Source organism: Pipistrellus hanaki (assembly GCF_964339955.1).
Source record: "Pipistrellus hanaki genome assembly, chromosome: 12".
In the NCBI taxonomy this organism is placed as follows: Eukaryota; Metazoa; Chordata; class Mammalia; order Chiroptera; family Vespertilionidae; genus Pipistrellus; species Pipistrellus hanaki.
In genome coordinates, this window is record NC_140514.1 from 39,728,482 (window position 1) to 39,754,485 (window position 26,004).

The 26,004-nt window shown below is 58.1% G+C and overlaps 2 protein-coding genes across 9 annotated transcripts in view; both read right to left on the reverse strand.

The window, feature by feature from the left end:
- The window catches only part of SFXN5 (sideroflexin 5), a 106,868-nt gene extending 106,635 nt beyond the window's left edge, over positions 1 to 233 (reverse strand). For 3 of the 4 annotated variants that reach the window (XM_084901306.1, XM_084901308.1, XM_084901307.1), the window contains exon 1: positions 74 to 225. In XM_084901306.1, coding sequence (XP_084757432.1) covers positions 74 to 175 — 102 coding nt within the window. In that variant the 5' untranslated portion in view covers positions 176 to 225. Of the gene's footprint in view, positions 1 to 73 lie in introns of all 4 variants that reach the window. The other variant, XM_084901309.1, reaches the window with a different exon arrangement.
- Positions 234 to 3,053: 2,820 nt separating this feature from the next.
- Positions 3,054 to 26,004, reverse strand: part of RAB11FIP5 (RAB11 family interacting protein 5) — a 32,924-nt gene continuing 9,973 nt past the window's right edge. The window contains exons 2-7 of one of the 5 annotated variants that reach the window (XM_084901269.1): positions 18,327 to 18,763; positions 17,516 to 18,212; positions 10,781 to 10,799; positions 8,880 to 10,570; positions 5,563 to 5,752; positions 3,054 to 5,316 (exon numbers count right to left, since the gene is read on the reverse strand). In XM_084901269.1, the coding sequence (XP_084757395.1) occupies positions 5,113 to 5,316; positions 5,563 to 5,752; positions 8,880 to 10,570; positions 10,781 to 10,799; positions 17,516 to 18,212; positions 18,327 to 18,763 (3,238 nt within the window). In that variant the 3' untranslated portion in view covers positions 3,054 to 5,112. Of the gene's footprint in view, positions 5,317 to 5,562; positions 5,753 to 8,879; positions 10,800 to 17,515; positions 18,213 to 18,326; positions 18,764 to 26,004 lie in introns of all 5 variants that reach the window. The other 4 variants (XM_084901268.1, XM_084901270.1, XM_084901271.1 and 1 more) reach the window with 4 other exon arrangements.

Genomic DNA, 26,004 nt, shown 5'->3' on the forward strand with positions numbered 1-26,004 from the left:
GGGGTTTGGGAAAGGGCTCCGCTGACCATCCCGGTGCCACCCGCTGACCCTCGGGCCGCAGCCCGGTCCTCACCTGCTGGAAGCGGGGCTTGCCCAGCTGGAAAGGAGGTGCATCGGTCGCGGCGCTGGCGGCACTGGCCGCTGCCGCCGATGCTGTGGTCGCTGTATCCGCCATGGCCACTGACGCCCGCAACCCCGGCCCTTTTAAAATGTCCCTCCTCGGCCCCCGCCACAGCTCCCTCCCCGGATTGGCCGCGAGCAACCGCAGCGAGTCGGAGGCGCAGTGTGTTGTGGGGAGTGTAGTTTTTCTTGCCAAGACGCTGGACAGCTCTGGATTGCGGAGTTGCACCAACGCAGACCTGAATTGGGTTCCCGCTGCCAGTCTGCAGACCCTGCGAGTGTGGGTGTCTCAAGTCCCCACCGAGGGGCCCGCGGAGCGCGCCTCCCTGTTCCTGCCCCTAGAAGTTTGAGTCGCTGAGGTGGGCGTCACTCCTGGAGCGCATGGGACCCCGGACCTGATGGGCCAGAGGCGGGTTAGGGTTATTCTCCGAAGGCTTTCTGCAGGAGTTGCACTGCGGAATATTCCTGCAGTTCTGCCCCACCCTGCCTCCTGCCCTGTGCTCTATAGCCACCCTGCTAGTCGGTTCCTGAGGCACGCTGTGTGCTCCCCGCCCGACCCTGGAACATTCTATACCCAGAAAACTATTAACTTTTTATCTCGCCTGATGCTGACTCTCTTTTTATTTTTTTTTAAAATATATTTTATTGATTTGTTTTACAGAGAGAGTAAGAGAGTTAGAAACATCAATGAGAGAGAAACATAGATCAGCTGCCTCCTGCACACTCCCCACTGGGGAGGTTCCCGAAACCAAGGCACATGCCCCTGACCGGAATTAAACCCGGGCCTACGCTCTATCTCGGTTAGGGCTGGCTCTCTTTATGGTCTCAGTGTACACATTGTGTTTCCCAATCTATCAATCTATCTCCCTCAGTGTAAACATTGTTTCCCAATCCACAAAATCCACTATACCCCAACGCCTCTCTTTGGCAGCCCTTGCATTTATTTGAGTGTCTTGTCTTTCCTACTGTGAAGTCCACAGGGCAGAACTTGTGACTTCTTAATTCACTGCCAAGTCCACGGTGCCAGACGTGGGGAGCTCACTGTAGGGACTCAAATACAGGGTGTCCCCCAAAATGTATAAAAGCTGACAGCTCACTTGATGTTTCTTTCCGATTTAACCCATTGGAATTAATATACAAACTGTGTATACATTTTGGGGGAACACCCTATAGTTGGCAGAGTTAAATGCACAGGAGCCTTAGCGGCCTCCACTTCCTTTTGCCAAGGAAGATCCCTCCTGGGGCTAATTCCTAGGCAGGAAGAGAACTGGGAGTGGGGAGTGGGTTCAGTGGGGTCACAAGGGCTTTAGGGAGGGGGAGTACTGCGGATGGTACCAGCAGGGATAAAGAGCACAGAGGGGGAGGGAAAGGGGGAGCTGCCTGTTCCACACAGAGTGCAGGAGAAATGTTTAGTTTGACTCTAGGGAACCCCATTTTGGCTCTCCTTAGTCTTGGGGTGAGGAGCAGGTTGGCTCATGCCTTCCCATGTGTTTCTTAGCAATGTATGGTCCATAGCTGTCAGTTCATCCTCCAACAGCTGAACCATAGAAACAGATGTTCCTGAAAGCTGGAGAGAAATTCCCACCAGCCCTGAAGAACCATTTGTATCTTGGATTTGTATTTTACCTTTCCCTATAAGGCTAAATGGTTTGAGAATAGCAATCAAGTCTTTTATCCTCTGTACTAAGGGCCCAGTGCACGAATTTGTGCACATTGAAAGGAACTGTGGGCTGCAAGGCTGCAGTAGGCACAGGGGCGGACCTCCGCCCCTGCCACTGTGCCCCCCCTCCAGTCTGACGGCCCTCTCCCGCACTGATGGCGCTGGCCCAGCTCGCACCCACTAAAGGTGCAGAGCAATGGGGACCGGTTTCAGCAGCAGCAGGTGCGAGCAGGGCCGGTGCGGTCAGTGGATGGGAGTGGCAGCTGCCGGCCTCAGGAGCAGGGGGAGGTAGAGGAGCCCTGAAGGGTGATCGTGGCCAGCACCGAGCATCCACAGTGGGTGTGAGCGATGGCTCTGGCTCCAGCAGCAGGTGCGAGCACCAGGCAGGACTGTGGCATGGGGGAGCAAAGAATTTTCAGTAACCACCCGAGGCTCACCCCTCACAGTGACTGGCGCCCCACCTTGGTCTGGAGCCCCCACTCACCTGCTTCACTATCCCGCCACAGCAGACTGAAGAGAGCCGCCTGAGAAGGCACAGGGACTTTCTCTTAATTCTTATCAGCTAAGCCCGAGGGCACTGGCAGAATCCTGTTATCAGTACTGATTTCTTAATCCATGTGCTTGGAATGAGGAACAAATAGGACCTTGACTCACCCAGGTCTTGATATGCTAAATCTTGTAACAAAAAATAAGGAGTTTACCCAGATTTTGATGAATAGGATCTGGGCTCACCCGAAACTCCTTTTGACCTTAAACTCCCCTTTGGAAGCCAATAAATATGCTGTGTTGTCTGTGAGTGTGACTGTCTCTCCATCAGAGAGATGGCATCCACCTAGCTCCCAGCTTTATGAATCTATTTCTGCCTCTTGTCTCTTTCTTTCTCTAATTTCTTAATCCCCAGCTCCTCCCCTCAGGAACCTGTCGTTTTTCCGTGCAGGACGTGGGAAAAGGAGAAACACCACAGCTGACACCTGCCATGTTCTGCACACACCCTGGTGGTCAGCACACATCACAGTGACCAGTTTTTCAGTTGTTCTGCCATTTGGTCTATTTGCATATTAGCCTTTTATTATATAGGATTATATAAGATTCCCCAAAGTATTCAATAAATGTATCCTGGGAGTGAGAAAAGACTGAGTCCAGGCCGCTGGGCAATGCTGTGCTGCTGCCCTGATGTGAGGACAGGGACAGTGTTATCCTAGCAGGCCATCACCTGCCTTCCCCAGGGAGCCTGCTTCACATGCTCATCAAACCAGGAACACAACAGAGCCGCTTGCAGTCTGTGAACTTTTTATTCTTCATAAAGTGCTCGAAACATGAAGAGCAAGGTCTTTATAAACAGAAGTTACAACTAGGAAGACAAACGGCAAAGCAGAACTGTGCCAGCTCCCTGCCCACCCTCCTGCAGCTCTCTTCCAGCTCATGGCCAGGAGCAGAAACATCCGACAAGAACCTGGGCTTCAGCTCCAAACTTCCAGAGACATCCCTGGCCTGGGCGTTCTGGAAGTTCACAATTCTAGATGAGCGGAAGGTCAGCCTCAGGGCTGGGACTGATTAGAGCCCAGCGGAATACCTAGTAGAGCAGTGACCCATTTCCCCACGAAGAGTTACCTGTCCAACCTCCAATGACCCCCCCTACAAGCAGGACCAAAGTCCTAGGTACCTGCGGACACTTTCCTCAGCCTTGATGAGTGTCTTTAAGGTAGAGAATGTTAAGGGGCTTTCCCCCATATGTGGGGCTCCTCTGCTTTGTCCTGGCAGAAGACATCCCCCATTGAGACAATCTCCTTCCGAGGCTTTGAGTGACCCCAAGTGTGACCCCACGGGCCGGCTCAAGAAAATGAGGCGATCCCCGAGGAGCCCTTACCGCCTCATTGGGTCAAAACTAGCCTCTTTCAGCAACCTCCTCACCCCACAACTTTGCTAAAGCAGGGTGCCCCGAGCCACCAAAGGCCCCCTGCGGATGCCATGGGGAAGCCCGTTTTCTGCAGCCGAACCAGGGCTGGGCCAAAGGACAGACACTTCGTTCAAAGTACACTGCAGCCAAGCCAGACAAGGCTATGGGGAAGAGACAGGCTGGGTCAACAGGTAGAGGACAGATGGGAAGGCTTTTTCCTAAGTATAGGCAGAGTGGATCTCCTACTTCCAGAATGCAGTTTCCCCCAGAATCCCCCTCAGTTGGTGCTGAGGGAGAAAGAGAAGCCAGCAGATAGGTCACGGGAGCGGCAGCAGGCTGGCCGGACTCTTCACTGAAATTAACTCCAGGGGAGGGCCGAGCAGCAACAGGGCTGCCCCCTCCTCCATTCCGTCCTAGCACCCTGCCAGATCCAGTCCCTTGTGCTCAGCAGGGAAGGAGAGGGGCGCCAAACAGAGGGCGGGTCTACATCCAGAGGCCCCTGACCCCACCCACAAAAGGCACGTTTTAATCAGTTTCCAAAAGTTCAAATCCTGTAGCAGCACAGCGTTTTGGCATCTGGACAGACAACAAGAATAGGGATAGAGGCTTGACTCCCAAACAAGCAGCCCAAAGCCCCAAGGCCTGGAGGGGCCCACACCATGGAGGTGGTCTCTCCACACCAGCCTGGGCTCTCCACATGGTCACACATGACACTCGGACAGATCGAAGAGGAGGGCAGAGTGGCCTGGAGAATGCACATCATCCCCTATCCACACCACATCCGCTCCTCAAACAGCTGGAGACACACAGACTCAGGACACGCAGACAGGACACTAGACCAGCGGTCACCAACCAGTGGTCCACAGAGCCCTGGTGGTCCGTGAGGTCCGAAAGGTTGGCGACCGCTACACCAGACCATACAGGCTCCTTGTTCCTGGGGAACTGACGTGAGGCTGGAGAGCAGGTGCCCTGGTGGCCCATAACGCACAGACCAATGGGCAGGGTGGTCCCTGCCACAGCCCTAGTAATACCAGGAGCCCTCCAGGGGCTGGAGGAAGATGAGGAAACGGGTTTAGCTGGGGGAGAAATGGCTGACCATCCCTGTGGGGTAATAAAGTATGTCCCAGATACCACATCAAATTGCAGCTCACCCCTGCTCTGTCCTGAGGGCTAAATTCTTAGTTCTAATTTTGGAACCCTCAAAGCTAAGGGGTGGGAAAATAGGCAGGTAGGTGAGACCCACCTCTAATCGGAGTCCAAAGGCCCTCCTGCCAACAGCCCCAGTTGAGGCAGGAGGGAGGGGGAGCAAAGGGTGACAGCCGAGGACAGACAGACTGCGCCTGCCCAGGGGAGAGAGTTCAGCAGGAGGAGGGAGGTGAGTCCTGCTGGGCAATGTGTCCTCGCCAGCCCTCCTGGGGGGTGAGGGGGAAGAGGGCTACTGTGGGGAGTCCGGGGGGATCTGCAGCAGCGTGGGGGAGGTCTCCATGATCCGCACCAGCAGCCGGTCGATGTAGCTCTCCAGCTCCTGCACGTGCTCGTCCCGCCGGCTCAGCTCCCGCTCGCGCTGCAGGAGCAGGCCGATGAGCTCGTCGTGGGTCAGGTGGTAGTACTTGGCGGACTGGTCCGGCGCACCAGGATCCTGAGGTCAGATGGAAAGAGAGTGAGCAGGACACCCTCAGGCCTACCTGCCTGACTGACCGCCAACACCCCAGGCCCAGAGCTGCCTGTCCTGTCGCCAATGCCAGAAATGGCCCAACTGGCTCCAGGGCTCTGGCACGGGGGGCCAGGCCTGCTCCTTGCTCCACCCTGTCCAACACCCTGTTTCTGAATTCCTCTCCCCCAGCACCGCACGTCTGATCTGATCCCCCATCCTGCCAGGCCTCACCTTCGGCCTCTTAGTGTCCACAGCCTGGCCAGCCTGGGAGGCCGGAGCCACGGGCTGCACGCTGCCGGACGTGACTGTCTTGAGCTTCTCCAGCCCACTGCTCAGGGCTGTGCTCAGGCTGGAGCGGGGCTGCTTCCTGTCGGGGCTGCCCTCCGCGGGGGCAGCACTGAGCGGCTTCACAGGGTGGGGACTGCGGAGACAGACAGGAGACGCGTTATGGGGAGGGATGGGCAGCACAGGAAGGCAGGGCCACAATTCTGCTGGACAGAGACCCACCACGGCTTCCTGTGGTGGCCGCCCACATAGCGAGGCCTCAGGGCAGCTGTGTCCAACCTTCCTCAGCACCTACACCTGCCCCTCCCCATGTCACTCCCTCAGAGGGCCCTGCCCTTCACCGGGAGAGCAGGGGCCTCTCAGACTTCTCTTTGCCAGGGCTGCCCCCCTCCACCCATCTTCCCTCCATCCTCTTCTGTGCTGTAACTTTTCTCTGGTTGGGGGAGAGGAGTGTGACCAGCCCTCCCAGGTTCCGTTTTCTCAGGACTGTGGGGATTCCCAGGAGGTGGAGTTGCCGTGCTAAACCCAGGAAAGAGCCTGGTAAACTGGGACTCTAGGCTGCTGTCCCTCCACTGGCTGCTACCCCTCAGCACTTAACACCGCTCTGGGTGCCAGGCTACCACCTGTCCCCGCACTCTTCCTCCTCACCGGCCTCTCCAGAGCTTGTATAATAGATACATTCCGTCTCCAGGTTCTGACCTTCACTGACTCCCCAGCCCAGAGAACAGGACACCAGCCCCACCAACGCTCCTGCTGAGAACCCCCTTCTCTCCTTCCTGACCTCTCTGTGGCATCGACTCTTGGACCACTCCTTCCTTGGGGCTGCTCTCCCTCATTTTCTTTCTCCCATGCCCTCCTCTGCTTTTCCAGCTTCTAGGTCTTAAATGGGAGTCTGCCAGGTGTTCTCTCCTCTCCTCACGGCCAAGTTCTAGGCCCACACAGACAGTTTGGGGCTGATGTACCCATGTGGGGTCCACCCCAGGCATGCCACTCTTCCCGCCACGCCTGCCCTTTCCTGGGCTCCCAGTGTGAGTGGCACCATCGGCCTCCATGGCTCTGGGAACTCTGAATCCCCTGCTGTGGCTTCAGCCGTAACAAACACTAAGCCCTGCTACCTTCTCTCAAGCCACCCGCTCCTCGCCAGGCCAGGACTTACTAAACCTTCCTCTTCTGGCCACAGCTGCCAAGTCAGCCTCCCTTTCCACCCCCGCCTCCCCTGCTGGGGAGTCCTGCCACCTCCAGCCGCTCCTCCTCCGCTGTGGTGTGGGCCCATGGTTTTAGCCCCCTCCCTCCCAGGGTCAGAAAACAATCTCTAACACAACAGCCCCTGGCCTTCCCTCCCGCTCCACGCACTCCAGCCAGGACACAGGCTCTCCCTCACCTCTGGGCTCTCACAAAAGCTGTTCCTCCGTCTGGAATGCTGCCCCTTGGCCTGAGGGCCTGCTAACTTCTACTCAGGTTTCAAAGTTGAGCAAGGCCACTTCCTCCAGGAAACCTTCCTGCTTCCCCCAGGCTAAGCTGCCCCTCCTCTGAGCCCCCAGCACCCTGTGCCTGTGAGTTACCCAAACTGCCAGCATCGGGCGCCTAATTCAATTAACCTACCCCTAGAGGACCTCTTCACGTCTACCTCACAGAGGATTCGAACCATTGGAGAGCAGGAAGCAAATGGCTTGGGCCAAGCAAATGGCTTGAATCCACTGCAGAACGGCTCGCCCACACGCAGGGAGGCCCACAACCTGGGAAGAGCGGCAGAGCCCAGGCAGGGGCAGGCAGCAGGGAAAAGAACACTCTGTCTGTCCTTCCCACCTAGGCCTTTGCATTAGGGAAGGGGTGTAGAGGCAGCTCTACTGCCACCTATGGGCTGTGCTAGGGGCAGGGAGGAATACCGAGGAGGCAGGCAAGCACCCTGAACGGGGCCAGGAGTCCTGGGCTCTGAGTCTGATTGCCTTCATGCACCTGGGGGACCTTGGACCCTGAAGCTCTTATGGACTCTATGTCCCCATCTGAGAAATGGGGACAGTTCTATTTGGCCCATGATGTAAGGAACATGCCAAGTACAGACAGGAAGCCAACTCTGAAGAGAGTAAGACTGGTAAGAAGTGGTGAGTGTACTTGTGCTGCTGGGATACAGCAGAGCCAGAGGGGGCCCTGGGACGCTGTCCGCTCCTCTCCCACATCTCTGGAAGGGCCTCACCACCCACCGCTGCAGCCGCAGGCAGGCAGGCAGCCCGTCTGCTTCCCACCCCTTCTCACAGATCAGCACGGCCCGAGGGCCTTCCCTTCACTTCCATCTTCCCCGCAGGGTTGGAACTCTTGGTGACATAGCAGGGACAGCCTCTTTCGTCCCTGTCAGGTGTGTGACACACTGGATGCTCAGTGAATTGGGAGGACTGAATGCAGGAGCCAGGGCTGGGCCTCCCCAGGCCGGTGCTGGAGCTGGCCCTGCTTCCCAAACCCCTCCCTTCTCCGCTCACCAGAGGCCGCAGCACCTCTGCTCCCCTCGCTTCTCCCCGCAGGCCTCCTGGAGCACTGGCACGCCTCTAGACTTTCCTGCCCCTGCCAAATCACACCATCACCCCGTGACCTGGGCACTCCTCGTTAGCCACCCGGTGAGGTTACAGCCCAATGCCACAATGACCAGCCACACAGGCAACCACTGTCAGCTCCGCACAGTCCTGGCGCCTGGGGACCACCCTGAAGGCACAGCCACAAGCCAGTGCAGCACCCGATGAGGCCAGAGACCCTTTCTGCTGAGGTCACATCTGTGGGACGCATTTCTTTTTCCTTTTCCTCCTCGATGGTGTCTCCGATTTCCTCTCCGACCTCAGTACCAGCCCGTCCTCTGGCCTCTGGCTCTCTGCCTTCCACAGCCTCCCACCCTGGGCCTGGGGCAGAGGACGGGAGGGGCGGGGGCATCTGACAAGCTACACTGCCCACCCCCCAGCCCCTAGTTGCTGAGGGCCCTAGCTCTCCTCTCCCATTCCCTGCCCATCTGCAATACCTCCCCACCCACTCCTCAGCCCCTGCACTTCATCAGTGTTGTCATCCCCAGAGTCCTGGCTCCAGGGGGCACCTGCAGGTCCAAGGTCCAAAACAGGGGCAGTTTCAAAGCCGGCACCACAGCAAACTAATGTCTTCAAAGCCTGCCTCGTCCTGCCTGGTGAACAGGCCCTCACCCAGGAGGGACGGCCCCTGGAGGGACCGAGGCCCCTGCAGGCTGATGGCGCCCTTCTCCCCCTTCCTCCTGGAGCCTGGCCGCTCACCTGTCACTGGGCTGTGGTTCCTCAGCTGGTCGTGTCTCCAAGGGCAGAAGCGCAAGCGGGGAGGCTGGGGTGCCTGCAGCGTGGTCCTCCCCAAGTGGGGCAGGGGAGCCCCCAGGGGGGGAGGCGGGCTCCCCGGGGGACAGGGAGGAAGAGGTCGGGGGCCAGGCTCCAGGCCAAGGAGAGCACGGACACCTGGGCCCCCCGTGGCAGTGGCTGGCCCCGGGCGGGAGAGGGGGCGGGGGGAAGGTGGGCTCCGGGGGTGTGGGCAGCTCTTCCGGTCCAGAGTGGATGGATGACTCCCTGGACTCTGGAGGGGATGCGGACGGGAGGCTGGGGGGATCTCGGCTCTCCTGAGACAAGAAGGGGTTCAAGGCATCCTCCTCCAAAGCCCACAAGTCAGGCTGGGGGGGGCTGCCCGGCGGGGGCCCAAGCCCCTCTCCTGCTGGTTCCTGGCTCTGGGCCTCAGGAGCCTCAGGGCCTTGCTCTCTCTCCAGCGCCCCCCAGACCTGCTGGCTCTGAAGAGCCGGGCTCTCTGAGCGAGAGGGCATGGGGGCAGGACCCTCAGGGCTGCTGGTGGGCAGAGATAAAGACACAGGCGGGCTGGCGTCCCCCACTGGCTCCTCCAGGCTTGGCTCACCCAGCAGGGTTCCGGAGGAACAGCTGTCAGACTCGGACCCTGGCTTCTGGCCGTCCTCCTTGGCCTCCTGGGAACCGGCAGCCAGCTCACTCGGGAAGGCATCTCCTTCTCCCGTCTCTGCCCCCCTGCCACGCAGCCCCGCGGGAGCCTCCTCCTCCTGGGACACTGCGGGCATGAAGAGGCGGGGCGGCTTGGGAGGCAGCCTGCTGGGCGGCAGCCCCTGGTCCAGCATCCGCTCGGGTTCGGGCTCCGGCTCCAGCTCCAGTTGGAGGCGCCCCTGGTTCCCCTTGGGGCTCACAGGCTCCGGCGGCTCCGGCTTCACCGGGGGAGGCGGCAGTTCGTCGGACTCCCCCCCTGTGAGTGGTGAGGACGTCTCGGCGCCAGGAGAAAGGGTGACCACGTCCCAAGGCCAGGAATCGTCGGCCGCGTTGAGCTCCTGCAAAAGCCGGCCTTTGCCTCGGGAAGCCTCCTCACGCAGGCCCGCAGGGGCGTCGTCCGGGCCCGGCAGCCTCTCCCACGCACTGACCGCTTCCGGGGAGCTGAACAGAGAAGAGCTGTCCGCTGGGCTCTGCCCCGCTTCCCCTCCTGGGGCCGTCGGCTCCCTGTCTGCTTCCGAGTCCGAGGCTGGCGGGCGAAGCAAGGCTGGGGCGGAGGGCAGGCCGGCCTCTCCGGACCCCGGGGGCTCCGGGGCGGCAGCACTCGAACTCCGGTGGTCCAGTCCCAAGTCCAGAGGAGCCCTGGGCTCCAGCCCCTCGCTGCTCCCACCTCTTCCTCCTCCCCCTGGGCCCCCTGGGGGCTCAGCTGCCTTCACTGCCATGGCCCCAGGGCCTGGGTCTTGCAGCCCCACTCCTGCAGGGGCCAGGGTCTCACTCCCGGCCTCTGGACACAGCCTGCTGGCAGCAAAGACGTCGAAGGTGTCTTCCCACTCGGGCAGGGCTTTCCCAGGGGAGGCCAGGGGGGTGGGGCCGGCCCTCGAGGCCCTGGGGAGAGAGGGAGCAGGTGAAGGAAAGTTTAGTGCTTTGTCGGCTAGGAGCTCCTCGAAGAAAGGGTTGCTCTGCAAGGAGGTGAGGAACGGATTGGTGAGACCCAAGAATCCAGGTGGGGTAGCTTCAAGGGCAGCGGTGGCGGCAGCTGCAGCGGGGGAGGCGGCTGCAAAAAGGTTAGTGCTTAGCATGGGAGCAGCGGTGGGAGCAGGAGTGGGGGGGGCCGGAGCACAGGGGGAGCAGGGGAGGTGGTGAGGAAGAGCAGCTGGGTCAGGTTCTACCTGAGGAGACACGTCCAGGCTGTGGAGGGAGACAAAACCGTGAGCCTCCTGGTTAATGCCAAGACTGGAAACGCCCCAGCTGAATACCATGCCCCCTGCCCCCCACCTGCCTCTGGACGAGGTGCCGCATGCCACCAGGCTGGGTCCAGGCCAGCGGACAGAGGGAAAACCCAACATGGAGCATACATTAGGCACCACCCACAGAGGAAGATGCTGGGTGGAGTTCATTGGAGCCTCACACCAACCCTGGGAAGCAATAATCCCGTTTCACAGGCAGGGCCCCAACCTAAACCAAGTGTTCTCTCCACTACCCCATGCTGGCGATGCCACTCAACAGCAGAGTTACGCCTGGCGAGCCGATCAGAACGTGCCTCACATCCCCTCAGGATCGGCTTGGACGGGGAGAGGCCAGAGAAAGGCCAGGCCCTGGACAAAGCCAGCACTAGCAGAGACATGACCTCACGGAAACAGGAGGGGACGATGGGCTGCTGTCAGCACACACCTGTCCAAGGAGGACAGCAAGGCTCTGCCGAGGACAGGTGCTGCCAGGCGTCCACAGGGACCAGCATGGCAGCCGGGGCTCTGTAGCCCAGCACCCACAGGCTGGGAGTCGCCAGGAGCCCCTGGGTCCTCCCTGCACAGACCCCTGGCTCCCCTGGAAAACCCATCCCATGGAAATGAGCCTACCTGCCCCCAAATCCTGGAGAGCATTTGCTGGCCTGCACATGTCCTTCCTCTCTGGAGGGGGCATCCTCTGTGCGTGCATCCTGTCTACAGTGTGCAGTGGACTTCAGGGGTGTGGGCAGGGGCAGACTCTGAACTAGAGCTCTGTTTCCCCGGGAAACTCCCAGGACACAGACAGAGCCAGAAAGACAGGGCAGGACCGAGCACCCCAAACCCAGTCGGACGGTGGTTTGCAGCTGCCTTACAGCTGAACCCAAGTCAGATCCAGGCCCCTGTGGCCTCACCTAGTGAGCCCCATCTCCCAGGCCCCATTCTAAGCCCCAAGACCCCAATCCTTAATCCCTGCCCACAGGGATACATCATGGGAACTTCTACGCATCTGCCTTCTCCTCACGCTGCTGCCTTCCATGGGGAAGTCCTGGGGACGGCCCTGAGCTGGCGGAAGTCCTGAGGGCTGCAGGTCAGACCAGAGGGGCATTTAGGGAAGGAGGCCAAGAAGCCTGGAGCTTGCCAGGATTCTTCCGAGAACCAGGGCTCCAGAAAGAGCTGGGCAGAGGTAAGGTGGCCTGTCCACAAACACCGTGGGCAGGGAGGGGAAGGAACTGGCTCAACCAGGGGCAACGGTGGCTTCCCAACCGTCTGCAAGTCTGGGAGCCCAGATCCCCACCCCTGGGCTTCTCTTAAGAATCCAGCTTCCAGCCGGGACCGGTTTGGCTCAGTGAATAGAGCGTCGGCCTGCGGACTGAAAGGTCCCGGGTTCGATTCCGGTCAGGGGCATGTGCCTTGGTTGCGGACACATCGCCAGTGGGGGGGGGGGGGGGTGCGGGCGGCGGCTGGTCGGTGTTTCTCTCTCATCGACGTTTCTAACTCTCTGTGTAAAATCAATAAAATATATTTAAAAAAAAAAAAAAAAAAAAAAGAATCCAGCTTCCAGGGACTCCACTGACCCTATTTCTGCACGACAGTAAGTCCCACCCAGGGCGGGTTCTCCTCTCATGCTACCACCTAGAGATGAAGGGAGAGGCTGCCCTGTACCACTCTGCCGCCATGGTTACTCCTAGGCCTGGAGTCCCAGCCTCCACAACATCCCTCCTCCCTCATCCAGGGAGGCCCAGGGCCAAAGCACACAAGCCTACCTCGGGGTCTGAGGAAAGTGATGTACCACTACTATATACCAGACATAGCCACCCCTGTCTCAGCCCCAAGGAACAGGCGCGGTACTCTGAGCACGTCTTTCCCAGTCTCCTTATGACAAGTGACCATAGGGGCCTGAGGAAATAGGGCTCCGTCAACATAAAACAGCACCCCGCTCGGCCCCCGCTGGCCCCGCTCACCCTTGCAGTCTGGGTTGGCAGCCGGAACTACAGGGCAGCAGAGCAGCAGGGAGGTAGCTGGAGCCCCAGTGTAGGCTGGCAACGCCACTGCTCCCCAGAGGTGCACACAAACCCGTTGGCAAGGAACCGGCAGGCAGCTCTCCCTGGAGTAAGGGACTCCAGGTGCAGGCCCAGCAGGCTCCCCAGAGCCGGACAGGCTCCCTCTAAGAACCTCCATCCATCCCTCCTACCCAGCCACAGACCCCTCCCCAGCCTCCCTCACCCTGGATCCATGAGATGCCCATTCTGAAGGTTCTCACCTTAGAGCATCCCTCCCTACCATTCCACCTGGCGGATCAGAGACACGTGCCCGAGTGTGCTCAGCTCTGCAGGTGAAGACAGACAAACACCTGCATCCCAGAACCCACCGTGCTCCCGCCACGCAGTGGGGGCTTAACTTATGCTGATTCATCTTCTAAGATAAAAAATTAGGGAAAGAAATCAGAAATCCAGATGGCTCTGCCCTCTCAAGCTATAGAAATAGAACTTTAGGCCTGCAGAACCTTCAATGTGATTAAACCTGCCATTTAACAGAGGAATTGCCTGTTCTCTCCTCCTCCCTTCTTAAGCTCTGGAACTGGCAACTCACTCTCCCACGGGCACCTCTGCAGCTGCGGACAGCTCTTCCGTAGGCTGAGACGCACTGTGTCTTTATTCCCACACCTTGACCACAGAGATGACCGTGGATCTGCACAGGCTCACCTCAGGGCAGCTCCCCAAAAGGCTGAAGCCAGCCTCGGAGGTGTAGCCACCGCCAGCCAGCATGCCCTTCGGCCCCTCTCCTGAGGCTCGATCTCCTGTCGTCGGCTGAGATGTGCCAACGTCCGGGAAACGAGACATACCCTCTCCCATCCTCTGGGCACCATGAGGGGACACAGTGAGGCTGTGAGCTGTAGACAGGGACCCACATAACCTACCTTCCAAACGGGAACGTTTTAACTATGGCAGAGACACCATTAACTACGCCAGGAAAACAGGCACACTCGGGGCAGAGGGCCGCACTAACTAACTCTAAGTCACCGGGCACACAGCACACTCATTTACTCCGCTAGAATGCCAGCTCTCCCCCTGCACTCCTGGGGACTTTGTCCACCACCCCTGCTGAGGGGCTGGCCGGGGCGGAGATCGAGAAAGGCCACAGTGCACATGCATCTGTGTAGCTACACACTTTCCCCCGATTAAAACCACCTTTGTAGCTGCCAGTTGTGATGGAGGAGGGGCAGGGGACAGAGTGTCTGCCCTTGGGAAGCAGACGCTCTGCAAGGATCAGACAGGGAGGAACAGACACAAAAACAAACTGCTCTGGACCTGCCAGGGTAGCGCCATGGCCGTGGTGGCCCTAAACACACACTAAGTAGCCTTCACTGCAGCTCGAAATGAGCGGCTCGTGGCAGGGCTGGTGAGTGGGACGTGTCCAGTGGCCTGATGGGGCTTGGTGTCCATTACCATTCTCCCCTCACCGGGACATACACACTGTTTGGGGCCTCGTGTAACAGCCACAGGACCGGGCTGGGTGAGGGGAAGGTCAGGAAGAGCAGGAGGACTATCTTCTCAGCCCTCATGCCATTGTTCCCCCTTCTCCAATGGCAGCAGCTTTTTTCTGGATACTGTAAGTCTCCCACATACTGCTCTGGGTCTCTCCACCGGGCATCAGTGCCACCTGCGAGCACTAGAGGGCGCCGCTGCCCTTCCCCGTGAGGAACACCCAACAGTGCACAAGGGCAGTCCCAGGGCAGGGGACCCCAAACCTCTGAGCTGTGTCCCCAGTGGGGGGTCCTACAGCTATTGTATATTCAGGCAACCCAGTTCTCAGTGTCTAACCTATCGCTTCCTGCAGGGAGTCGGCTCACCTCTCCTATTCTCCTCAAAGCCCCAGGCAAGCCTTCCACAGACCATTATTTTTCCAGGCCAGCCTCCATCTCCTCAAGGCACTCGGGCCCAGGGTGACACAGACGGAGCTCAATGTCAATGGCCAGGTCCTCCCTCCCCCCACCCCCCACACCCCCGCCTCTCCCAGCCACGCCCCCTTACCCAAAGAAAAGCCCCTACCGCCCTGCAAATGGGCCCTCGGGAGGGCAGTGTGCCCTGGGTGCCCTCCAGCCAGCTGCGGACAAGCTCAGAATTCAAACAGAGAACAAACATCCCACAGGATCCTCTGTCCATGTGGCCTCTCACAGCCGTGAGGAGACACAGAGAAACAAGGAAAACAGAGGCTGTAAGCAGGAGCAGTGACATCCCCAACATCCCTCACCGACAGGGCCTGCGGGGGTCTAAGCCCCAAGCCTGGGCATGCACCCAGAAGAGCGCTCACAGAGGTGTCTCCCAGCATCAGTCCTGCCCAGAGAAGGCCCGGAAACACCCACAGAAGAGAGTACCACGCCCATGGTCCATGTCCCTTCTGACTCTGGCCCCCACCTGCTTCCCGCAAATGGCCTGTGTGGGTCTCTACTACCTCCCTCTCCTCCTCCTCCTCCTCCAAAGACCTGAGCTGCCATGGGACCATCAGGCACAGCCTGGGCAAGTGAGAAAGGCCCCCCACCCCTTTCTTCCTGCAGGCGGCCAGTGTCCCCGGGCTCTGGTGGGTAGGGGCTGGGCAGTGGGACTGAGGGTGACGTACTGAGCAGGGAAAGCAAAGGACAGCCTCACCCGGAGGCTGATCCACCCACATACCTGTCTGGAGGCTACCAGCTGGCCAGGGCCCACTCAGAGAAAGGCCCTGCATTTCTGTCCCCATTCCTCTCAGCAGAATTTCACAAGGAAAGAGAAGAACCAGGACTTCAGGAAGAGGTTTAGGGACCTTCCCTCTACTCTATCACTTGACCCTTCACCACTGTGCCCACTTCCTGCCCCTATATCCATAGAGGAGCAGGCTTGCTGAGAGAGCAGGAACGGTTGCCTTTGCCACGCTCATTAGGGTTGCCATGCATGCTCTTGTCTAGGATTGGCCTCAGGCCTTTGAGAATGGTGATGCATGGCCTACTGCCTAGGCCTGGAGCCCCAACCTGGGCCCCGTTAGACAAGTCACCAGCTGTCAGAGGCTCAGAGTTGGAGAAAGGCAAAGGGGCCAGAGTGGTGGTCAGGGGCTGTGATATTGTGATTTACAAGAAATATTTCTCATATGTGCTCTTCATCCAGTCCTGGATCACGGTTTCCAAACCTCTTGAAACTTCCTGAGTGATAACAATGAAGCATCTTTTATTATGTTGGTCTTTTGTTCTCAGTTCCTGAAAACACTTTGGAGCCACGAAGGTGAAGTGGTGCTTGTTATTCCTAACAAACCCCTCTCACCACATCTGGGCTTATGCTAACGAGGTAACTTCTGGAAAGCACCTAATGGGAGGGGCCTGGTTGCCAATGGGAACAACCACAAACGCAGGGTTGGAGCTTCCAGTCCACCCCCTAATTTGGGGGGAGGGGAATGGCGGTGAGCCAATGGCCAAGGATGTGATCCCTGTACCCATGTAACGAAGCCTCCACAAACCCCAAAAGGCCTGGGGAGCTTCTGGGCGGTGGGCACGCGGAGTTCTGGGAGTGGCTGCGCTCGGACAGGCAGGGAAGTGTGGTGCTCTTTCACCACACCATGCCCTGTGCATCTCTTCGGTCGGCTGTTGCTGACAAAAACCAGTGATCCAGTAAGTAAAGTGTTTCTCTGAGTTCTGTGAGCTGCTCTAGCAAATTCATTGAGCCCAAGGAGGGAGCTGTTGGAGCCTCCTGGCATAGCTGGCCTGTCTGAACATGGACGTGGGACTGGTGTCTGACGCGGTGGGAGAGGGGCGGGGTCCTGTAGGACTGAGCCCTTTACCTATGGAATCGGTGCCACCTCTGAGCAGACAGTCTCGGAGTTGAGTTGAATTGTGGGATACCCAGCTGCTGTCAGAGAATCCCTTGGATGTGTGGGGAACCCACCACCTCCCATTGGAACTGGATGAATAATCCTTATTGGTGTCAGAACCCTCTTAGGAGCTCTGTCCAGGGCCTGAGCAGAGGACTCTTGCATCCTCTTTTGGTGGAACTAGGCACCTTTAAAACCACGTGGCCATCCTCAGCACTTGCCATGCCTCAGGACCGAGAGATCCCAGAGGCCAGGGCCACGGTCTCCCAGGACAGGGGGAGGTTCAGGTTCCAGGGGAGCTGCCTACAGCCTCTTGCCAGGGCAGGGGAGCAATTGGAGCGGGTATATGGCGGCGGGGGGGGGGGGCGGGGCGCATCAATTACTGAGTCCCCTCTTAGGGGGAAGAGATCACGAACAGCTGGGGGGCTGAGGGAGGTCGCTAGCTTCAGGGAGGGGCGGGGAGAGTCTGAGGTGCAGCCCCAGTCCCCACCTCTCTACCTGCCAAGGCTTCCTTACCCGGAGGCCAAAGGGCAAGAGGTGGAGGCTAAGAAACAAAACTTCACACAAATGGCTTTCCAGTTTTTCTCCTGTTCCTCTCCACCCCTGGCGGGCGGGTGTGCGTGTGTGTGTGCGTGCCATGAAGCGAGGCCACCATTGAAGGGCTCTCCTCCTCAGACCTCTGGGCCCTCACGATCACCGCCTCCAGTGCAGACAAAGAGCCTTGGCTTAGGGAGAGCCCCACTCCACCATGCAAAGCGAGCCCAGGCCACACGGGCAGCTGCACCCTCCCAGCCCGGACAAGGCTGCGGACACACCAGGATCCTCCCCGAGCGGCCAAGGACATACCTGGGTTTCTGAGTCGGCTCCTTGGCTTCCCTTAAGCCAAACCAGCTACTCTTGACCTTCTCCTCCCCGGTGGATGAATGATGGGGGGAGGCCCCGGGGGTGGGACCCCCTTTCTCCCCGAGAGAGCCGCGGCGCCCCAACTCGCTCCGACTCAGCCCCTGATGGTGATGGTGGAAGAGGCCCATCCGGGGCTTCCGCTCCTCCTTCCGGGCGCCCTCCTTCTCCGCCACAGCCTCCGAGGAGGCCACCATGGGCGTGGCGACCTGCACTGGCTTCCCCTCCGAGAGCTGGGCCCCCTCCTCCTCTCCAGAGTGGCCGGTCTCAGGGGCCGGCGCCTTGGACTGAGTGCTCAGCTCCTGTCCAGGCACCGCCTCCGAGCTGCTGGTGCGGCGGCTGCCTCTGCCCCAGGAGTCATCTGCAGCCCGGGACCCCTCCTCGGAGGGCCGAGGAGAAACGCTGTGCAGGGAGCTGAAGGGTGGGAATGGGCCCGAGATGGAGCTGCGGTGCCGCAAGAGGCCCTGGGGCTCCTCGTTGTAAATGTGGCTCCCGTTGACACAGAGAGAGGAGCGGGTGGCGGGGTCCAGGTGGCCCTGGAGGTCGAGAAGGGCCCGGGGAGGAGCTGCTCGCATCTGGCTGGCCTCGTCGCTGTGGGTCCTTTTGTGGGTGAAGAGCTTGGGGGACTGAGCAGCGTCCCTGCCTGGAAAGGAAGCACACGCGGGGTCAGCACAGGGAGGAGCAGCCCGTTTTCTCGCCTGGGGCCTCCCCGCTCCCCTGACGGAGGGCCGAGCGCCGCTGCCCGCCCCGCGCTCACCCCCGTCGGTGGACAGCCAGCTGCTGCGGCTCGGGGAGCGGGTGAGGAGCTCGGCCCCGGGGCCCTGGAAGACCAGGCTGCCGCTGGCGGAGGACAGGGTGCTGTCGGAGCCCAGCGAGGTGCTGGACTGGGTCAGGGACGACTTGCGCAGCTTGTTGCGGAGGAAGAAGCCTTTGGCCTTGCCCATCCTGCTCAGGCTGCCCAGCTCGGGGTCCTCCAGGGCGCTGCTGGGGAGGATGGCGGACGCGGACTCCACGTCGTACTTCTTCTTGCCCTTCATCTTGTCCTTGAGCTTGCTGAAGGGGGACCGTGGCTTGTCCTTCATGGACAGGTCAAACATGCTGGCGCTCAAGTTGTTTCGAGTGAACTGGATGGTGACCTGGATCTCCCCACGTTCCTTCTCCTTCTTGCCTGGCTTGGAGTGCAGCTTGTACCACCTGTGGGAAGGGAGACATCAGAGAGAGCTCTGGTCAGACACAGGGAGCCTGCCTCCCCTTGCATCCCCCCACCCCCCTGCAGTGTGGGTCACCTCACAGGGCTCCTCCTTGCTTCGGGCTGTGACAGCCTCTCAGCACAGACTCCTGCTCTGACACACAGGCCCTGCCTTCCAGGCCACAGGCATAGGTGAGAAACTATCCCAAACTCACTCCTCCGTGATGAAGAAAGCCACATCTGAGCAGGGGAAGCTCCGTGGTGCTGCTAGGCAGGCAGGGTCACGCCCCATAGCTCCTCCACCCCAGACCTTCCTGGGGTGCCCCATCCCCTACAACGGGCACTCTGAGGCCCGGAGGGGCGGAGGGGTGAGGCTGGGTCTGGGAAGGACTCTCACAGCTCCAGTCCCTGTTCCAGACAGACCTGCCCACATTCTTCCCTGTTTATATCATCTCCCCTGGCCAGTCCCAGCCAAAGCTCCACTCTGAGCCACCAGTGAGCCCAGGAAAGAACAGCTCACCACAGGCCCCGGGCCAGGAACACGAGCACACGTACACACACCCCTCACCGCTCACTGAAGCGCCCCACGTCCCGCCAGGAGCAGCTGTGCAGGATGGGGGAGCAAACAAGACGGTACAGGGGCCGTCAGCACGAGGCCCAGGGCTGGGAACGAGGGCCCGCATCTGATGAGTCTGCTGTGTGCTACACAGAGTGCAGGCTTCTCATCTCACTCCCACTTAATTACCCCTCACTCCAAGCCCACGAGGTCGGAGACACGACCCCAATTTCATAGATCAGGAGGTCGAGGCTCAGGCGGTCCCTCATCCGAGAACAAGCTGCCAGAGGGGAGGGGAGATGCGGAGCCAGGTTTTTATCACCCCAAAGCCCATGTTCCTCCCGCTACATACTCCCAGAGAGACCCCTAACACGCATGACCAGGGGGGATGGAGCCCACGCTAAGGGGAGGGGTGTGCACAGAGCTCTTCCTTCCTCTGCTTCCCAAATCCTCCTCACCAGCCGCTCAGACTCCGGGGGGAAGGCCCAAGGACGGGCTGAGCCGGCTGACTCTGGCTGGCTGGCCGCACCATCAGCATCGGTGCGGGGCTCCTGGACGCCTCCCTGGCCCCCTTCCTGCCCCTCTCAGCCAGGTCACACTCCTGCCCGCAGGTGTGAGCGCAGAGGCTGCACAGACTGAACCAGAAAGGCTCTGGACAGAGAGTACATGTAGAGAACACAAAGTGGGTGAAACAATGAAAGAAAAAAATGCAAGAAAGTTTTTCTTAACTGAAGGATATGACCACCTGGACAGAAGGGCCCACAAGCATGCAGCACAATGAACTAAGAAAGACCCAGCCGACGGGTATCACTGTGGGGTCTCAGACCCTGAGGCTCCCGAAGAGGGAGGCAGGTGCATACATCAGGAGTTAGAACAGCAACACTGGGCACCATATGGACTCTTTCAAGGCCAAGCCCTGGTCACTCCCCAAGCCCAGCCTGGGTCCCACTCAGGGCAGGAAGATCCTGGGAGGGGGGGCAGAAGAGAAGTGTAGGGCCTCCAGCCCCAAACCCCCCAAGCCCAACAGCTGGAATCAGCGAGCAAAACCATCCTTTGCTGGGCACAGAGGCCGGGCCCTTGGCCCCACTGGTCCTTCACCACGGGATTAGCCGTGGTTACCATGGGGAGGCGAGGTGGCAGGGAATGTCACTCCCAACATTGTCTGGTTTTGTCCTGCTGGAACTTTTTATAAGGAGCATATGTTATTGTCATAATAGGAAAAAGAGACAATGAAACACCTGTTTTTTCCAGTCTTATCTCCCCAGTTGCTTGAGCCACAGGAGGGCTGCTTGGTCCCTCCCACTCCCTCCAATGAAGGAGGGCTCCCAGGGTGAGGCTCAGGTGCCCTGCCTTCCCAACCCTCTCCTCCATAAGGTCACCTTAGCTTCTCCTACTCTTCCCCAGGGAATCTGGGGTTCTCTCTGGATCCTCTTTTCAGGGAGGCCAGGAGGGAAAAGACTTGCCTCACCATTTTCTGAGTCTCCCATCCAGAGCAGAGCGAGGTTGAGAATGGTCAGGACCTGCCTCTAGACCTCCAGCCACTATCACCAGCTATCTTCTACCAACTTCCCGTACTGTCCTCTGCCTCCCAGGCCAGGCCTCAACGGGCCCCTGCCTGGCACCTGAGGTGCCCAAGGACTCAACCACAGCAGGCATTCTCCCAGGAGTGTGGCCCTCACGGCCCGAGGCAGCGGCTCCTGGACAAAGGCCACATCCTTCCCTCCCACCCCTGCTTCCTGCTTCCTCCTTCCTCCTGTCTGTCCACAAGGTCCCCTGCAGACCGGGCCTGCCAGGCACTGCAGCTCACAGTCCAGATGAGCCAGGAAGCCCTGAACTCTGCTGCTGCGGGCTGACGACCCTCCGTGAAATGATGGACATGTTCTCTTCACAGAGCCCCGCACACAGCAAGCCCCAGAGCAAGCAGGCTCTGAGCATCTCATCCCCGCACACTGAGATTTCCTCAGGAAGTGAGGCAACAGGGTCCAGTGGCCCAGTTCAAGTCCCACCTCCTCTAGGAAGCTTTCTCATCTGCCACCATCCTGGCCACATCTGCTCCAACCACCTGGTGCTGTCATTCCCCAGGTGGCCAGGATCTCCCTCACTAAACGGTGTGCCCTGTGGATATTTATCAAGCATGCCCCCAGGCACACAGCTCCAGAGTAAAGAGGCAATGCTGGCAGTAAAGCCTTGAGATGCTATTAGCCCTCAGCTTTTCACTGCCCGCCTCCCCCTCCGTGCCCCCTTGCTCTGCGCACTGCTTGCTCAGAGCTCTCATCTGGACGCATGTGGCAGCACAGCTGATGGCTCAGCCTGGCTCTGCACCCTGAGTGCACAGCTGGCCCCACCACTTACTGGTGTGTAACCTCCACCTCCAGGTTACTTCCCGAAGCCTCCGCTTCCCCAGCCATCCAGTGGGAATCCCACCCTGTCGGAGAAGATGACACACGCAAAGCCTGGTCCTCGGGAGTGACGTCCATCAGCGCTTCTCAAACTGCAAAGTACTAAAGGGTCCCTGAGTCTTGTTCAAATGCACGTCTGAGCCTGTGGGTGCAGAGGAGTCTGAGCGGCCATGTGGGCAGAGGGAGACACACCATGGGGCTAGAGAATCGGCAGAGCTAGCCTCACAGGCTCCGGGCCTCTTTCACTGTCCATCCCATTGTCCATCCTCCTCGTCTGTGGATGAGGAAACCAACTTTCAGAGAAGGTTTGTGACTTGCCTGAGGTCACTCAGCTAATAAGTGAGGAGTCCAAACTTGAACATGAAGATGTCTAACTCCAATCCATGACCTTAGCCTTTAAGGTAAAGCATCTCTCATCAAGCTGAATGCAAGCACTTGGGCCTCTGGACATCTTGAGAGAGTAGAGGCTGGAAAAGTGCTGGACCTACATCACAGATTCCCAAAGAGCCACAGAGATGGTATGGAGACCAGAAACCCATTCAACAGCCTGTTGAGGCGGGTGTGGGAGGCTGACCCTAGTGGCTCCCAGCATAGGCTTTGGAGCCAGCTGCCTAGTTCAAGCCCCAGCCCCAGGACTTGACTTTGGGCAGATCACCTAATCTATGCCTCAGTGTCCACACCTATTGGGGTAATGGAAGTCCATTCCCCCCACAAAACTCTAAAAGGAGTAAGTGGATAATGTGTGAAAAACTCAAAGAACAGGGCCTGGCACATGGGAAACGCCACGCAAGTGTCAGCTCTTATGTTTCTGCAGAGCAGACACAGGGGCACAGAGAAGTCTGCAGGGTTAAGTCACATACTTACTTTCAGTAAGTAGGAGAGCCAGGATTTGAACTCAGGCTCCCTCTCTCCAGAGCCTCGATCTTTTTTTTTTTTTTTTTTTTTTTTTTAAATATATTTTATTGATTTTGTACAGAGAGGAAGGAAGAGAGATAGAGAGTTAGAAACATCGATGAGAGAGAGTCATCGATCAGTCGCCTCTTGCACACCCCCTACTGGGGATATGCCCGCAACCAAGGTACGTACATGCCCCTGACCAGAATCGAACCCGGGTCCCTTCAGTCCCCAAGCCAACGCTCTATCCATTGAGCTAAACCGGTTTCGGTTGGAGCCTCGATCTTGATCACTGCACTAGACTGCCTCCCTCTGCAAGTTACACACACACACACACACACACACACACACACACACACACTACAGGCCCAGAAACCGTGTCCCAGCCCAACCAAGGAATCTTATTTCTCCAAAGCAAAGGGTATGTTTTAGATGAGAGAAAAATTATACCTTTATTTACCTTCATCTCTAACTGAAATTTAGCATCTCTTCAATTATTAATTTTTTCAACAGTAGTGATAGAGTAGCAGTACTATGAGTGTGTCACCAGGAGAAACCAGGGTATTTTCATATCACGTTACAGATGTACAAAATACTGTCTATACTCATCTTTACTTTGAACTTCAAAAGTCATTAGTCCTCCCACTGGATCACATTGTTTAACACGGTAAGAAAGCCCATGTTACTTTAGCAAATGCTCTAATTTGTGGATAAATGTGCTTCAGTATCACCGTGTGCTTGGTAATCCTTTGCATTTGAAGATCTGCTCTGAAAAGAGTCCATGGCACAGAAAGGACTACGAGCACCTGCTCTGGAGGAGAGAGGGCACAGGGCAGCAGAAGGCAGGGCTTTGCCTTCCTGCCTCCGTGCGCGGCACCCGGGCTGGGCCTCAAGGCAGAGGACAGGCATGCTCCCAGAGTCCACTCGGAACTAGGGGGGCCTGGTGATGGGCAAGAAGCTAGCCAGCGGCTCTGAGACTCCCCAGCGTCACGCTACAGTGCTCAGCCTGACCCGCACCGCCCTGCATGCCAATGAAGGTGACTCCAAAGAAACAAAAACAGCCAAGGGAACCTGCTAACTGGGCTTGTTTTGATCATGGCCCCAATACCACCATCTCCAACTTCCCCAGGTTGGTCCCCACCTGAGTCCACCTGCTCTGGCTGCAACCCACCAGGTCTGCAGCTTCTCCTTTCTGGCTATGGCTGCAGTCCGGCCTCTTGGGGGACTGGCCTTACCTCAGGCTGACGAAAAGCTACCACCATGCTGGGGATGAGGGCCTGCAAAGCTGACAAATGCAGAACTGAACCCACCCAGGCCCTTAGCAAAGACAACTGTGCTGCCCTGATGCACCGGCTGAAAAATCTTCAAGACAGGCAAGTGAGGAGCCAGAGAGGAGGAGGAGGAAATCCTGGTGGGGCTCCTTCCCGCCTCACTCTCCACCTCTAGTTTCCCTGGAGAGCTAGCACAAATGGGGGCTTCGGGGTTCAGAGGGGAACACAGGGACTCAAAAAGTAAATGTTAGGGAAAACTACAGGAGAAAACACCAAAATAGCTCTCTGTCCATAACAGTGTCTGCCCAGGTTTCTAGGCCAGGCCAACACTGGCCATTGCAGGAGATGTTGCAGAGATTAAGCTATCTGCCCTCAAAAGACCTGCAGTCTTCAGAGTCATGCACCCTGTCCCCTCCCTGGGCTCATGAGGCCCCGCAGTCTCTGCTTTGGCAGGAAACGCCTGCCACGTAAATGACAGTATCTTGCCCCCTCTCCTGGGGCGGCTGTGCTTTTGATTTGAAAGTCATCCCTAAAATAATGACAAAAAATGTCACCCTGCTATTCTGGCCGCCATCTGTAGGCAGAATGATCAGACAGCGGGAAGGAAAAGCTCTTCCTTATGCCCCGTTCCTGAAAGACAGGAGAAAAGACAAAAGCAGAGATCTAGGTGCAATCATCAATGGCACTAAAGCCATTGGGAGGAAGGTGATGGAGAGCTTCTAATGGCTGGGTCGGCGAACAGCCCAGAACCCACCGCTTCATGTGGGAGCGCGTGCAGCAGCGTCAGCCACCGCCCAGAAAGGACTTCTGCCGGGAGGAGGGACCGGGGAAACAGGCCTTGGAGACCTGTGCTCGGGGCTGGAGAATCAGGGGATCAGGGAGAAGAGCATCCTCAGGAGCCCTTCCGCCAGGGCACGTGTGGATAGTCTCCCAGCGCCTCCACCAGGGAAGGGCTGAAACAGAGAGAGGAGGGGGACTGTTATACTGGGCGACCTAACACCAGGCCCAGTTTGGGAGCCCGTTGGGATCCTATTCAACAAACTACCTATGAAGAGAGAGTTCTGATATCAGGGGGATTTGAATATGGACTGGATATTGGATGTTACTGAGGAGTTGTTGATTTTGTTTGTGTGATAATGGTATTATGGGTATGTATTTTTAAAGCCTCTGGATCTTTTGGAGATGGTTGAAAACACATATTAGAACAATTAGGGAGCACTGACTTATTTATACTCTCCTCCGCGCTCACCTGGGACTAAGAGTGGATTTATATCAGCCCCTGAGGAGGTAAGGGGGTAGCCTTGGGCCAAGACACAGGCTTTGTCCTCCTCGTCCTGTGACTGGGCCCAGCTCCTGGTCTTGTCCTGAGCCTTGTGCCTGTGCGGTGCTAACCACCTATTCACGGCTGCAGCCCCAGCAGAGGGATCCTGACCCATCCTGCACTCACAATGTCTTAGAGCAGTGATTCTCAACCTTCCTAATGCCCACAGGTTGAGAACCGCTAGCAGAGTTGCCCTAAAACCATCGGAAAACACAGATATTTACATTATGATTCATAACAGTAGCAAAATTACAGTTATGAAGTAGCAACGAAAATAATTTTATGGTTGGGGGTCACCACAACATGAGGAGCTGTATTAAAGGGATGCGGCATTAGAAAGGTTGAGAACCACTGCCTTAGAGGCGCAGGTAACTAACTCGCCAGCGAAATCTCACCCAACCAGGAGGCCTCAGCCAGGCCTCCGCTCAAAACATTTCCCAAGAATGTGCCAGGAACGAGGAACAAGCAATGGGTGCCCTCCAGAAGCTTGCATCGTGTTGAGGAAATAAAATAGTCACATAGATAAAGGCAGAAGTGATCGGCACCACAAAAATGCACAAACAAACTGCACAGGAAGGTTAAAGGAGAGAAGTGAGATGATGCAGGAGAGCCGGGGAATGCCGGGGCCTTACACCGGGCCTTGAACAGTGGGTAGGAAGGAGGCAAGGACGGGCTAGGGAAGACTGTCCAGGTGTGAGGAACAGAATATGCAGATGCCCAGGCCGGAGGGGAGAGGCAGGCAGGAAGGCGCTTTGGGGCAGAGGGAGACTGCCGCAAACACGCTGAAGAGCCGTGGCTTCACTCT